This window comes from Amia ocellicauda, chromosome 8 (assembly GCF_036373705.1).
Source record: "Amia ocellicauda isolate fAmiCal2 chromosome 8, fAmiCal2.hap1, whole genome shotgun sequence".
Taxonomy (NCBI): domain Eukaryota; kingdom Metazoa; phylum Chordata; class Actinopteri; order Amiiformes; family Amiidae; genus Amia; species Amia ocellicauda.
The window spans coordinates 41,820,101-41,835,977 of record NC_089857.1 but is presented as its reverse complement, the minus strand read 5'-3'; the positions used below and the strand labels follow the sequence as shown (position 1 = coordinate 41,835,977).

Genomic DNA, 15,877 nt, shown 5'->3' with positions numbered 1-15,877 from the left:
CGTACACTTTTCCAACAAACCTATTTCAGTTTTTCATTTTAATGTATTTCCTACCATTTTATTCACTTGGAAGTTGTGGGGTAGGATGTGTAGATCAATTAAACAAAAAAAAACAGGCTCAGCAGCTGTGACTTGGAGGTACCCAGCCAACTACACAAACTGTAGACACGCAAGTACTATTGTTCCCACTGTGCCGGGCATGTCATCTGTGGCTAAAACTGTGATTCAGCGCAGCATCACTCGTTGCTTGTATTTGGAGTTACTCATGCTGTGTTTCATACTTATACGTATTTGTAAATGTACCTCATTGGGACATCTTGCTCTCATAAGTAGCTAACTATTTCACAATTTCACTAAGTTAAAATAAAATAAAATAGCAGAAGGTGTGGCATATGCTTCTGATGGTATCCTGATTTCTAATGCCTGGATTTGCATGTTTGTTACCGTGTTCATATTCTTGTATGTTCTGTGCATGATGAGGGAAATATACTATTCCAAAACAGAATATACATATAATAGAATACAGTGCATCCGGAAAGTATTCACAGCGCTTCACTTTTTCCACATTTTGATATGTTACAGCCTTATTCCAAAATGGATTAAATTCATTATTTTCCTCAAAATTCTACAAACAAACCCCATAATGACAGCGTGAAAGAAGTTTGTTTGAAATATTTGCAAAATTTAAAAAAAAAAAAAAAAAAAAAAGCACATGTACATAAGTATTCACAGCCTTTGCCATGACACTCAAAGTTGTGCTCAGGTGCATCCTGTTTCCACTGATCATCCTTGAGGTGTTTCTACAACTTGATTGGAGTCCACCTGTGGTAAATTCAGTTGATAGGACATGATTTGGAAAGGCACACACCTGTCTATATAAGGTCCCACAGTTAACAGTGCATGTCAGAGGACATACCAAGCCATGAAGTCCAAGGAATTGTCTGTAGACCTCCGAGACAGGATTGTATCGAGGCACAGATCTGGGGAAGGGTACAGAAACATTTCTGCAGCATTGAAGGTCCCAATAAGCACAGTGGCCTCCATCATCCATAAATGGAAGAAGTTTGGAACCACCAGGACTCTTCCTAGAGCTGGCCGCCTGGCCAAACTGAGCGATCGGGGGAGAAGGGCCTTAGTCAGGGAGGTGACCAAGAACCCGATGGTCACTCTGACAAAGCTCCAGCGTGTCTCTGTGGAGAGAGGAGAACCTTCCAGAAGAACAACCATCTCTGCAGCACTCCACCAATCAGGCCTGTATGGTAGAGTGGCCAGACGGAAGCCACTCCTCCGTAAAAGGAACATGACAGCCCACCTGGAGTTTTGCCAAAAGGCACCTGAAGGACTCTCAGACCGTGAGAAACAAAATTCCCTGGTCTGATGAAACAAAGATTGAACTCATGTCTGGAGGAAACCAGGCACCGCTCATCACCTGGCCAATACCATCCCTACAGTTGAAGCATGGTGGTGGCAGCATCATGCTGTGGGGATGTTTTTCAGCAGCAGGAACTGGGAGTCTAGTCAGGATTGAGGGAAAGATGAATGCAGCAATGTACAGAGACATCCTTGATGAAAACCTGCTCCAGAGCGCTCTGGACCTCAGACTGGGGCGAAGGTTCATCTTCCAACAGGACAATGACCCTAAGCACACAGCCAAGATAACAAAGGAGTGGCTACAGGACAACTCTGTGAATGTCCTTGAGTGGCCCAGCCAGAGCCCAGACTTGAACCTGATTGAACATCTCTGGAGAGATCTGAAAATGGCTGTGCCCAACACTCCCCATCCAACCTGAAGGAGCTTGAGAGGTCCTGCAAAGAAGAATGGGAGAAACTGCCCAAAAAAGGTGTGCCAAGCTTGTAGCATCATACTCAAAAATACTTGAGGCTGTAATTGGTGCCAAAGGTGCTTCAACAAAGTATTGAGCAAAGGCTGTGAATACTTTTTTTTTGTTTTTATTATTATTATTATTTTAATAAATTTGCAAAGATTTCAAACAAACTTCTTTCATGCTGTCATTATGGGGTATTGTTTGTAGAATTTTGAGGAAAATAATGAATTTAATCAATTTTGGAATAAGGCTGTAACATAACAAAATGTGGAAAAAGTGAAGCGCTGTGAATACTTTCCGGATGCACTGTATAAAGGCCCATGCTAGTCACCAGAAATACATTTCACATGCTTCTTGTTGTTATACATCTACAAAATTGTATTTGAGCTATGTATTAATTGAAATAAAGTAAGACCCACCTGGATGGCGTGAGGGCCCTTGAAAGCCACAATTGTATTTTCCATGTCTGACCCTCAAGGTGGTGTTCATTTTAAAAGATGACTAAAAACAAAACAAATTACGCTACTATGTAACTTCGTAACTGCTATTGATACAGCTGTGTCACATGGTGTTTGCTGTTTCATCAACATCCCCAGTCCCTTTTTTATTGAAATCACTGCTTTGATTCTGTATTGCATTTTACGTTTGTTTACACAATTTTTTTTCCATAAATAATAAATAAATAATCTGTTTTTAATGCACCTAAAAATGAACAGGTTGTTTTTAAGGAACTGCTGTACCAGTCAGACTGGTGGTAGAAGGGGATCAAACATCGGCCTCTCAAATGCCGTTTGTTTATCACGTTCAAGAAAGTCAAACAATCCACTCAGACCGTGTCGCTTTCTCAAGTGTGTGTGAGCGTCACTGAACTCAAGGAAATTAAGTGGCCGTGTGAGTGTGGGGGTGGATGATGACAACAAAGCTTTACTTTAAAGGAAGGAGTGTGAGGTATTGTTCAGAACAGTGGATATATTTGCATTTCATTGGTTGGGTGACTTTCTGCTATATGACTCTGTTGGAGTGAGGAGCTGGAGGGGGTGGTGTTGGGTGTTGTGAAATGTGTGATATTTAAGCCAAGTGGAAAACACATTAATCATCCAGTTATATACCATTTCCTTTAAGTTTCATGTAGGCAAAAGCTGTTGCAAAAGGGAAAATGAAACTCTTAGTGCCCTTAGTGTGACCTGGTGTTGTGACGAGAATGGTGGAAGGTGGAAGAGCAATGCTCTGTTATGCCCCCACATAGGGCATACCATGTAACAGTGGCTCTGCCCTTTTGTGGGAACAGGCTGGGTTGCAGCTCTTGAGGTTGGGGTTCAGCTCCAGGTGTAAATGGATCCTTCTGTTCTAGCCGAGGACAACCCTACTCTAACTCACCTTTATTCAGATATAGTTATCATATTTGTTCTGTTTAAATGCAGATACCACCTCTCGAACATGACATGATGGGTTGTATGGAGAGCGGCCATGTAGCAATAATACATAGTTTCTGACAGGATGTGTCCAGGAATGTGTTTTCCCACCCGTGAAGACCAGATGGTCTCTCCTTTGGGAACTCTAGTGTGACACAGCATGGATATTGTTTTAAAGCATTCGTCTTCAAACATTCAAACACATGCCAATACAAATGGATGTCTTCAACAAACAGTTTATAAATGTATCCCGGTAGGTCAGGCATGATGTACTCAGAATCGCCTTGCTAACTGGATTGTTCCATTTACAAAAAATACAAAGTAAAAACATCTATGAAGTCATTGTGTTTCCATGAACCCTGTGTTGAATTGGACCTACCAAGCTGCCATTCCTCTGCTGTCAACGCCCACGCGTTCCCCAGAAACATGCGCGTTGTGTTTGGGTTTCGGTGGTTTATCAGTCACAGGCCACTCACATAGTTGACATGGTGGTGGTGAACACATTTACTGGTTCCCATCCTCTTAGAGAAATATTTATACTCTTTGATGTCAAGAGATGTAGGCAGGATGGAAAACAAGAAAAATACCATCCTGTGCAAGTGGGTCCTGTTTCAATGTTGCTGAAAGTGTAGTTTGTGGTTTAATAGATATTTCCAAAGGGCTACAAAGCTTATAAAATGTTACCACTTTAGATTGAGGTTTCCAAATCATTTGTTAAAATGCTTCTTAATTTGGAAGATATAACTAAAGCTTTAAAACAGTTATTAACCAGAAACTGACTGACATCCACTGATAAACAGTTAAGAACAAATGGTGCTCACAGATTGTAAATGTATAGCCCTTCACTGATCAATTCAATAATGATTGATACAGTGAAGTGTCCCCAGTAACACATTTCTGAACATATGCATGAGTTTACACGTTCCTCTCCTGGGATAAGATACTGCAAAATAAATGCATGTGTGGAGAAGATCTTCCCCTCAGGGAAAAGAAAAGGGCTCACGTTCTGGTCAGGTGAGCAGTTGATTTGGTTTTCAGAGTTCACCAGTCTTTGGATGCCAGCACTTAATCTTAATTTCAGAGGTTCAAAACCAAATTTAAAAGCTGGAAGAGCTGTTTCAACTGAAAAACAGTGTTTCTGCTCAGACTACAAACCCCCATTCAAATTCTACGAGTATTTCTCCTTCTTCCTTATGTTTCTATGTTCAAGCATCTATTTCTTGTTTTGCATTTTAACATGGATTGAAGTTAACCTCTTCACTGCTGTGACACTAAAACAAAACGTACAACAATTAAATAAAGAAGAAATAAGATTCAAACACAGCACACACATTGATCTCCATCTGTACCTTTAGACAGAACAATAGCCCCTATGGAGTGGACTGCTTTCCCCATGGAAAATACATTTTCATTGCACTTATTTTTATTTTTTCTTAGGATTTATAATGTATACATTAAAGAGGAAAGCATTATATGTATAACATCAATGATCATGAGCTGTTTTCTCGATTATTTGTAATTATCACTTTATGTTAAGTAAAAAAGTTTGCAACTTGTCTGCTGTGCTCACCAGAAATACTTCCAATGTTTGAGTAATTACTGGGTAGTTTACTACAAAGCAGTTACACATATAAATAGAGCTTTGTATCACATTACAATTCTATGGAGCAGTTTTTTTTCCCCTAAAGTTCCCAGAACTGGGACAAACTATGGACACTTCATAGCTGACAGAAATAGGACTCAAATCTGTAGCCAGCACGATAATCCCTCATTAAATTCCTATGTTCTGGGAGTATATATTTTTAATGAATAACTCCTGTCTGTTTAATTACAGAATACCTTGTAAGTTTTCCAGCTGACTAGATGGCTCAAAAGATTTCCAAAAAACTAATTTCATAGAAGAGAAAGATATGCATGTAAACATATGGATGACCTTTCTGTTTTCTTTACAAATGCCATTGCGTAGCTCAATGTAATAATAGTAAATACAATTCCCACAAGTTACTGTGTCTGTTAATTGTTGTCTGTACACCATTTAGACAAACATTGACTTTCCTTGCAATTTCCTTTTCATAATGCATGTCCCTTTGATGGGAAGCAAAGCATACTTTATCATTATTTTAATCTTTTTCCTTGGAGCCATAATAACTCTGCATATTGTCCTAACTGATGGGAAATGCTAATACAATGTATAGATTTTGATTTGGGTTTTGATATGATCTTTCCTTCTTGGTGTGATTTTAGTAAGTATATCCAAGTGACACTTTTATTTTGACTACCTTTCTTAATATACAGAATGGACTCGACAATAGAGAGCGCCAAGTTCAGCCTGTTAAGGTGTTATGTATCTGTGGAAGAAATCCTTTCTCATTCTTTTAGTCTTTCCATGTCCTGCTGAACTCATGATAAAATATTCTTGCCACCCGACCCTCCCCTGCCAGCACAATGCTTTTCCATTGCCTATTATAGTTTTACGTGGCGCTGTGCCCTTTCTCTGCTGCAGAGACCGAGAATTCTGTGCATAGCTTTGGGACCATGTTGGTTTACCCTGTAGTTAACCTCTAAGCAACAGTACCAACAGATCACCTTTCTTGTTCCAACAGGTTTCTTCGTTAGATTGATAACTATATTCATTTTCACACAATTACTATTGCAAAGTAAACACAGGAGGCCGTTCGTTACAGAAGGTGGGCTGCAGCCCCTGCCTTAGCCCAATATCCGGCACTGAGACAGCGGATGAATCATTCGTCAAACTGAGAAATCAGGTTCCCACAACCTGAGCTCACAAAAAATACGGCGAACACACAAAGGAGGTGAGTGAGTGAGGGTTAGGGACAAATATGGCTGTCTGATGATGTTCACCATCCAGAACAAGAGCAGATGGAGCCAAAAAAACAAAGGGAAATGCTAAATCCATCAATCACTTAATCAATCGATTTTTATTTAGTATAGCACCCTCACATAAACGTAAGAGCGCATAATATAAATACAAATAAAAAGGTAATTATTTGGAATGGAAGACTCCTCTGGGATCAGACTATTATTGGAGAAAACACATCTCTAGGAGTCTACGGCTTTTCGCCTGGGCATAATGGTTCCCTCTCCTCCAGGCAGAACACAACAGAAGCCGATGATAAATTTGAAGATTGGGTAGTCATGATGATGGCAGTGATGTGTAGAAGCGTATGTGAATGTAGTGTGGGAGTTCAGCGGTTAATACCTTGGTGTGTGTATATACCATCTGTTCTCCTGAGTCACAAACAAATGTCTCAGGGGTTAGGTAATGATTGACTTTAATACAATGTTAGACTATTTTCAGGCCAGATACCTTAAAAGTGGCAAAGTGAGTTTCCTTATGGGCCTCTGCCAAAAGCACTGCATTTCTGCCCTTGAGGGAGAACATGGCAATGCTAATGAGAGAGTAGTTATCAAGTAACAGTTCACGTCAGGGGTAACGATGTATATCAGTTATGACATTCTAAAGAAAAACTTACAAAACAAGCAATGAGTGGGCTCAACTATAAATGCAGCGATTTTTTTTGCTAACAAATTAATGACCTCTTGGAGCAAAATGTTCTGAAAGGCGGGAACACTAAAGAGGTTTCTGTTCTCCGTGTCCTGGCATTTTAGAATCCATCGACCTCCGCCCCCGACGCTCATGAGACGTTCAAGGTGAACATATAAACACAGGCCAAACAGACCGTTTCACACAGATGCTCAGTGACCACCTCCAGAGACAGGTCTTACCCTTATGATACTGCAAGGCTGTTCAGCAAAAAGATTCCCGTCTCACTCGTCATCTCAGCCGCAACACCTGGTCGGATGTTTATGGAGGAGCCTGCTGGTCAGTGTCTCAGGCAAGAGCCCATTACTGTCAGCTGAATGTTTCCTTTACGGCATTTTTATTATTAGAAACGACTCCTCCACTATTTCACTGGGATACTGCAATACTCGCTCAGCCCTCGATACAAATCGTCAAAGCCAGGGAAACTCTGGAGAGTTTTAGAAGGAGCATTAGAGTTTAACATGGGAAAATCAATTCATGTGAGCAACTATACTGAACAAAAATATAAACACAACATGTAAAGTGTTGGTCCCATGTTTCATGAGCTGAAACGAAACATCCTTGAAAATGTCCATACTCACAAAAAGCGTATTTCTTATTCAAAGCTTTGTTAGTGAGCAGCTCTCCTTTACCAAGATAATCCATCCACCAGACAGGTGTGGCAGATCAAGAAGCTGAGTAAACAGCACGATCCTTACACAGGTGCGTTTTGTGCTGGGGACAATAAAAGGCTGCTGTAAAATGTGCAGTTTTGTCACACAACACACCTTGCCTCAAGGTTTGAGGGAGCGTGCGATTGGCTGCTGACTGCAGGAATGTCCACAAGGGCTGCTGCCACAGAATTGAATGTTCATTTCTCTACCATAAGTTGCCTCCAACGTAGTTTTAGAGGATTTGTCTGTACAGCCAACAAGCCTCACAACCACAGACCACGTGCACCAGGCCAGCCCAGGACTCCACATTTGGCTTCTTCACCTGTGGGATCGTCTGAGACCAGCAACCCGGACAGCTGACGACACTGTGGGTTTGCAGGGAAACTCCTCTGCGGCTCGTCATCCTCACCGGGGTCTGGACCGGACTTTGGCTCTGGTGGACATTCCTGCAGTCAGCAGCCAATCACACGCTCCCTCAAAACCTGAGACTGGAAATCCATAGATTAGGGCCTAATTAAGTAATCAATCATTAATTCCATTATATGAACTGTAACTCAGTAAAATCTTGGGAATTGTTGCATGTTGTGTTTAGATTTGTGTTCAATATACAAAATTTAAAATAAAAAAAATTGAATGAATTTGATAATGGCATGCACTTTTTAAACCAAATTAACTGTTTATAATAAAATGCGTACATGTGCAGCTGAAGGAGAACTGAACTTTGCACCCTCTTGAGTTTTTGCTGGTTTGCTCGCTTGTTTGTCATCAACATAAATAAAGAACAAACCCCTCTGTGGTTCATGCCTATATTATTTTAAAGAGGTTAAACATCATCACTTTTCTCTTGCCCTGCACTGACACCTGGTGGACATCTCTTGAATCTCTTCGGTCGGCGCACCCACACGCTGCACGTTGCTCTAGTAACACACAGCGTTTCTGCAACATTTAGCAACGTTGCTGCAAGGTCCTGGGATGGTTAGAGGTTTTGATTTGGTCCAGATAATATATATATATATATATATATATATATATATATATATATATATATATATATATATATATAGATATTCGGTGCAATTCAGCTGATGCAGGGGCGTTGTGGTGTGGTGTGTGTCCAGTGAAAGAGCCTCTTCTCCTGTTTGTTGCAGACCGAGCAGAGCTGCACTGTATCTACACGTGAAATACAGGTGAGTGCAAGCAGCTGATGATCAGGTAAGATGTTTCTTATTAGATTGCCTTTGCAATGCCAATTTCAGTGACGGTCACGATGACGAAATACTGTGGTAATGCTTTTTAATTCAAGATTGTGTACAGGACTGGTAATTAGTAAAGGTAGAGTCTAACTGGTTATCTTATACAGTAAGACACGTTCAGCGCTACAGCATGAAGCGCAATTCACGCCTGGCTATAGGGTTTAACAATATGCGTATGCTTTTAATATCACTTTAAACATGCAATCTTTTGTATATCAGCGGGGAAGTCTTTGAAAATGAAATGTTAATGCAAAAGCCATTTGAATGTTTTATATTGTCAGAGAATGTGCGTACTGGAATTAAAAAATACAAATGGGATGATTGCATTTGCATTTTGAACCAAATAACGCGTGCATAAATGGAAAATGATTGCATTTGTAACTATATTACAAAAATGTTCAAGAGACTTCAAACTTATAAATTCATTACAGTACTTTGTGACCATGAAGTTTACAATATCTGTTTGTGACTTGATTTCAAATCAATTTCAAATTAAGTCAATCTATATGTCCATCCACTAATTGATGTAAACATCTGGCATCAGACATAATGCATAATGCTGATAATGAAGTAAAAGTAAGTCATGGACTAAAAGTACAATGACTAAAATGACAGGAGTTTAAAATGTGACTAAAATTGAAAAGCATTTTAGTTAAAAGAGTAAGACAAAAAATAAATCTTAAATAGCTGCCAAAATGAACACTGATGTGCAAAGGGTAAATATTCTTATGCAACAGGTTCCTGTACTGCTACACTTCTTATGGCAGGGAAAGATTTGTGGTATGGGAGGTTTTGTGAAGATTTCTGAAGTATTTACTGTTTGCAGGATGAACATCAAACATTAATCACTTGAAAATAAGCCACCCTGATGTCCGCCAAAAAGAACCCGGAGGGGCAAACCTCCTCAGGCGTCCCTGGAGAGAAAAGAAAAGAAAAACGAAGTCATCTACAAGGAACTCAAGATGCCGTATGTCCCAAGCAGGAGCACAGTGTTGCTAAAGGTATGTGCATTGCGTTGTTGCTGAGACTTGACGGTCACAGCAGACTTGAAGGACGGTTAAGAGACATTAGTATTAGTGTCCTGTCCTACTGTTGAAAAGGTACAAACTCTCTGTCTGGGCCAATATGCCACAGTCTGCCCCTCAGCCTCACCCTGGAGTAACTCAGCACCCAGTAGATGAATCACTGCGCACACATCACAATCATGCCCCCTGCTGGGAAGTAAATGTAATATTTTTGAACTTCAGGGATTTTAGCAATAGAGAAAATATGTCAAATACATGCACTTGCATCTGAACCCCAGTGAATACGAAAGTGTAATGTTACTTCTGTTTCAGGATACACAGTACGACCCATAGTGCCTGCAAGAAAGTGTGATGTTGTGTCTTTTGCCAAGGCAATGCACAGAGACCAGTTTGGACAGAGAGTGAAAGAGCTCTTCAGCCCTGAGAGGGACGCTGCAGTGAGAGCAATACAGACAGGTAGGTAGCTCTTAAAAGATAAATGTTTATAGGATATTTACAAATGTGATGTATCACTGTCTCGTCTGAAGGTTAAAGAAGAACATTTTGTGATTACAATTCACTTGTGTGTTTGCTTTGGTTGTGGGATTTAACAGGCATTTATATTGGCTGGAGATGTCCGGAATATACATGGGACTGTTTCCGTGTTGGAGATGGGTCTATGTGCTTCTGTGGACATCGTCTGAGGGAGCACAAGAGTTACTCAGGTACACGGCAAAAGTCAAACTGTCAAAGTCAAAGCGGCGAGAATCTCAATCAAAACCAAACTGTCTGACCATATCACTCCAGTCTTAGTCTTGGAAAAAGAAAACTGCTACAAAGACAGAGGGAAGAAGTGTGCTGATGCACGGAGAGAGAGAGTATATCAATATAAAGCAACCACAGGGTAAAATGTGAAGGTTGAAAGCTGTATGTTATTTTTTAAAATTAATTATTCAGTTGTCACGTTTCCTTGAAATACATGTTTGTGTCTCAGGAAGTAGTGTGAGGGTGCCCTGTGCCGCGCCGGCCTGCTGCTGCAAAGCCTTCGCATTCATCCCGTCTCGGCCTGAGGAAGTCGGCGAATTCTGGCTGAAGAAGAGGCCGGGCTTCGACGCCGACTCCTGGAGGGCCAAGTGCCGATGCAAACACTCACACGAGGAGCACAACCCCAGCGGTGGCCGTATCTGCAAGAGTAAAGGTGTGCCTTCTATAGAAGTCGCCTTCTGATCCACATGGACGTTGTAGTGCTTTAGTCATACTTTAGCAAGCTGGTGTCTTGACCAAAGGCTCGTTTTGTCGGATGCTATCGGTTCTTCACTTACTCTTCTTTGTAATTAATACTCCCAATATTTATTTAGCACCAAGAACAAGGTCATATAACAGCAGACTATTCTTGTTTCTGATAACATTGCATCTCAAAACAATACAGCCACTTCAGGAAGACATCAGGAAGCCCTGTTCAGGTTGCAGCAGAGTCTGTTGCCCTTGTCTAAAATAAACTGAACCTTCAGAAAGACCTTCAGATGCAGCAATCATGAGGGTGAGCACACTTCTGCTGAAGACACACACACACCACCACCAACAACAACAACCATAAAGACCCATGCAGGGCTCAGTCCTTCATACGTGGATAAGTAGGTTAGCTGGCTAAGTTTCAGGATAACTTTCAGACAAGCTTTTCAGTGAGAAAGAATTCATAGAGATTAAAGATTCTTTAAATCATACAGATTATTTATATAAGCGTTACAGGATCGGTCGGCAAGGGATGATTTACAGTGCATCCGGAAAGTATTCACAGCACTTCACTTTTTCCACATTTTGTTATGTTACAGCCTTATTCCAAAATGGATTAAATTCATTATTTTCCTCAAAATTCTACAAAAAATACCCCATAATGACAACATGAAAGAAGTTTGTTTGAAATCTTTGCAAATTTATTAAAAATAAAAAACAAAAAAAGCACATGTACATAAGTATTCACAGCCTTTGCCATGACACTCAAAATTTAGCTCAGGTGCTTCCTGTTTCCACTCATCATCCTTGAGATGTTTCTACAACTTGATTGGAGTCCACCTGTGGTAAATTCAGTTGATTGGACATGATTTGGGAAGGCACACACCTGTCTATATAAGGTCCCACCATTAACAGTGCATGTCAGAGCACAAACCAAGCCATGAAGTCCAAGGAATTGTCTGTAGACCTCCGAGACAGGATTGTATTGAGGCACAGATCTGGGGAAGGGTACAGAAAAATGTCTGCAGCATTGAAGGTCCCAATGAGCACAGTGGCCGTAATCATCCGTAAATGGAAAAAGTTTGGAACCACCAGGACTCTTCCTAGAGCTGGCTGCCTGGCCAAACTGAGCGATCGGGGGAAAAGGACCTTAGTCAGGGAGGTGACCAAGAACCCGATGGTCACTCTGACAGAGCTCCAGCGTGTCTCTGTGGAGAAAGGAGAACCTTCCAGAAGAACAACCATCTCTGCAGCACTCCACCAATCAGGCCTGTATGGTAGAGTGGCCAGACGGAAGCCACTCCTCAGTAAAAGGCACATAACAACTCGCCTGGAGTTTGCCAAAAGGCACCTGAAGGACTCTCAGACCATGAGAAACAAAATTCTCTGGTCTGATGAAACCAAGATTGAACTCATGTCTGGAGGAAACCAGGCACCGCTCATCACCTGGCCAATACCATCCCTACAGTGAAGCATGGTGGTGGCAGCATCATGCTGTGGGGATGTTTTTCAGCGGCAGGAACTGGGAAACTAGTCAGGATCGAGGGAAAGATAAATGCAGTAATGTACAGAGACATCCTTGATGAAAACCTGCTCCAGAGCGCTCTGGACCTCAGACTGGGGTGAAGGTTCATCTTCCAACAGGACAACGACCCTAAGCACACAGCCAAGATAACAAAGGAGTGGCTACAGGACTACTCTGTGAATGTCCTTGAGTGGCCCAGCCAGAGCCCAGACTTGAAGCCGATTGAAAATCTCTGGAGAGATCTGAAAATGGCTGTGCACCGACGCTCCCCATCCAACCTGATGGAGCTTGAGAGGTCCTGCAAAGAAGAATGGGAGAAACTGCCCAAAAATAGGTATGCCAAGCTTGTAGCATCATACTCAAAAAGACTTGAGGCTGTAATTGGTGCCAAAGGTGCTTCAACAAAGTATTGAGCAAAGGCTGTGAATACTTCTGTACATGTGCTTTTTTTGTTTTTTATTTTTAATAAATTTGCAAAGATTTCAAACAAACTTCTTTCACGTTGTCATTATGGGGTATTGTTTGTAGAATTTTTAGGAAAATAATTCATTTAATACATTTTGGAATAAGGCTGTAACATAACAAAATGTGGAAAAAGTGAAGTGCTGTGAATACTTTCCGGATGCACTGTATCTAGTTAATATATTAGGACCGCACATCAGTAATGCTGCCCACTGCAGCCATGCATTGACACAGAGTCACAGACCCTCTATGTGGCTGCGCTACTTATCCCCAATGGTGCAATCCTCTACACTGTAGGCCATGTGGACATTTTGAGCAAATCTGCAGTGTGTAACGCTGTTTATGTATTATTCTTTCTAAGTAATGTGAAGATCAGGGGTTCCCAAAGTGTGGCACAGGGCCAAATGCGGCCCTCGAAGATGTTTGGTGTGGCCCCCCCAAAGCCAACCTTCAGCTAGGGCTGGGCGGTATACTGTGAAAAACTGTATACCAGTATTCATTTATGGACCGGTTTGGACTTTTACTATACCTTCAGATCGGTATTTTAAAGTTTTCTATGGTAAATTGAATAATTTACTAATTACTGTGTCATTCAGTCATAGCATTCAACTACCAATAAACTTCTCGTTCATGTATCCAACAACTTGCTGTGCGGCTGTGTGAGACTGCGCTGTCTGACATGAGACGCATCTGATCAAAGAACGCCGATAGTGTTCGTGTAATGCAAATTTCTGCAGAACTGCACAGCTCCACCAATGGGATCGGTTGGATACTGCAGATCTGCGCAAATGATTCAGATTTCTGTGGGCGGGGCTTAGTGGCGTCATGCAGAAACACTCAAGAACACGCAAGTCTGAAACTCTGCGCAGATCTGCGCTTCTCAGGGCGACCCTTGTTTTGGACTGAATGTGCCTCAGCCAAATTTTGAAAATAAATTCCATGTGTATTGCGTGTTGACATAAACAAACGTGATCAATGCACAATGAATGAAGATGAGACGGTGGAGAGTAGTGTGGATGAAACTTCACAGCAAAGTGACCCCAGTGAATCTGCCCCAAAGAAAGCTGCGTCTTTACTAGTGTGGACGTGATTTGGTTTCAAGACAACAAACACAGAACAGGGAAATGTCAATGTCAGTTGTGTCCTATTATTATTTATAGGTATGATTTGGTTTTCATTGGTGGTTCATTTTCTACTGCGGCCCCTTATCCAATGCAACCTCTGGAAATTGGCCCCTGGTGGGAACCCCTGTTGTAGATAATACACTAGTTTTAGTTATTGCAGTTATAACATTTATTCAGCACCTCCTCCTTTAATACCATAATTTAGTTGAATTAAATTCCCTTTGAGTTTTTGATGAGAAGTGTTGCTGTAGGAATAGAGTGTTAAAACATTGTGAGGGGATCTTTTCCTTTCAAAAATAAGTTTATTGCACCAAAGGCATCAGGAATCAGCCTGTGAATGGAAAGAAACCGAAAATCCCAGATATCAGTTGGCCCGTTTGCTTAAGCCAGGATGAGTCCATTTAGCCTGGATTTGTTAAACCATGTACGAAGAACTGCTGTGACCAAGTCTTGACAGGAGAAACTTGGGCACCTTTGTGAACCGAGCTGATTAACCAACCAATTAACCAACTGGATCCTCATGGTGGTAAATCAGCCAATCAGGCCATTGTGGGAGACAGTGCTTTAGTTCGATAATGAATTCATTAAAATGAACGTGTCACCCATTCTGAGTTTTAAATCATGTTTTGACCAGTCACGTTTTGGTAACTAAAACAAAGGGCTGATTGTCTCTGTCTGCAGGGTGCCGCTGTATGCGTTTCGAATCCAGCTTCCTCTGTGCCTCTTGTGACAAACATTGGGAGCAGCATGAGACATTTTTTGAAACAGAAGATTCCAGAAAGAAGTCGGGCCTTCCTTATGGTAAGATGGCAGACAGGAATGGGAAACTGAGCTTTTTATATTGTGTCATTTAGTCATGACTGAGTTTGCTGAATTTTTGGCTGAACAGGTTGGGTTTTCAGATCTCATAATAAAATAATAATCTATCCATGTGTGATCTTCAATATTGGTTACATAAAGATCACATCAAATCTATATTTTTCCGTGCAGTACCTCTAAAGCCCTAAAGATTGTTTATTTGTCTTTCTTTGTATTTTATTTATCTAGTACTATTTCACATTTGGTATTTGTATAGTTATACTTTGTGTTTTGTCTGTTCTTTTTCTGTAACCAAAAGAGATCACTCAGTTTGATGGATTTACATTTTTAAGTGTGTATCTATGGTTTAGTATTTTCTGACAGTCCTTTATTACTATTCAGGGGACGCCTATTTGCCATTTGCTGAGATGCCAGACCTGAGGGATGCTGGGACATCTCTGCTTTCAAAGCCAGTACTGGAAACCAGGAATAACGATGTTTAATAAGTTAAACATCCATTAAAAGAGCACCCACCCTTTCATTAATGTAATAATTAACATAAAATCTGAATGTTATGATCCTCACACAAAGTTTTGCTATTGTACAGTATTAGTATAAGTATAGTAAAAGTATTAATGTATAGGCAATACCCTAATAGAAAACTGGTTAATAGCTAAAATAACAAATTACTTTGTTATGTACATTTTCATATGGCTTACAAATCCATAAGATGTTAAATGTATCCAGAGCAAAGAACCCCATGATGTTTATATAAAAAAATTAAACAAACTGAAAAAAGGACTTGCACTACCTTAAAGTATATTCTGTAAAAGTATGTTTTATTTTATTAAACCCCTTATTTTTATTTAAAATACACACACAGTACAGTGTTTATGTTTGTTATAATTCATATGACTGGTTTGTCTCCAGTTACCAAGGCTATAAAGAGCACTAGTAATATAATCCAAATTATGAGTTATCAAGCCCTTCTTCAGAGTACCGGCACAATACTTCACAGCTCA

General features: G+C 40.7%; 1 protein-coding gene across 2 annotated transcripts; it reads left to right on the top strand.

Annotated features, from left to right (window-relative positions):
* Positions 1-7,611: 7,611 nt before the first annotated feature.
* On the top strand, positions 7,612-15,731 carry LOC136755079 (protein FAM221B). 2 transcript variants are annotated; one of them, XM_066711452.1, is made up of 8 exons: positions 7,612-7,974; positions 8,605-8,668; positions 9,536-9,710; positions 10,047-10,190; positions 10,328-10,438; positions 10,708-10,911; positions 14,739-14,858; positions 15,258-15,731. In XM_066711452.1, exons 3-8 carry the CDS (start codon positions 9,578-9,580, stop codon positions 15,356-15,358), a joined length of 813 nt encoding a protein of 270 aa, XP_066567549.1. In that variant the 5' UTR covers positions 7,612-7,974; positions 8,605-8,668; positions 9,536-9,577; the 3' UTR covers positions 15,359-15,731. The 2 variants fall into 2 exon arrangements, with proteins under 2 accessions (XP_066567549.1, XP_066567548.1); XM_066711451.1 differs by having other exon boundaries at positions 7,612-8,643.
* The last annotated feature ends 146 nt before the right edge of the window (positions 15,732-15,877 follow it).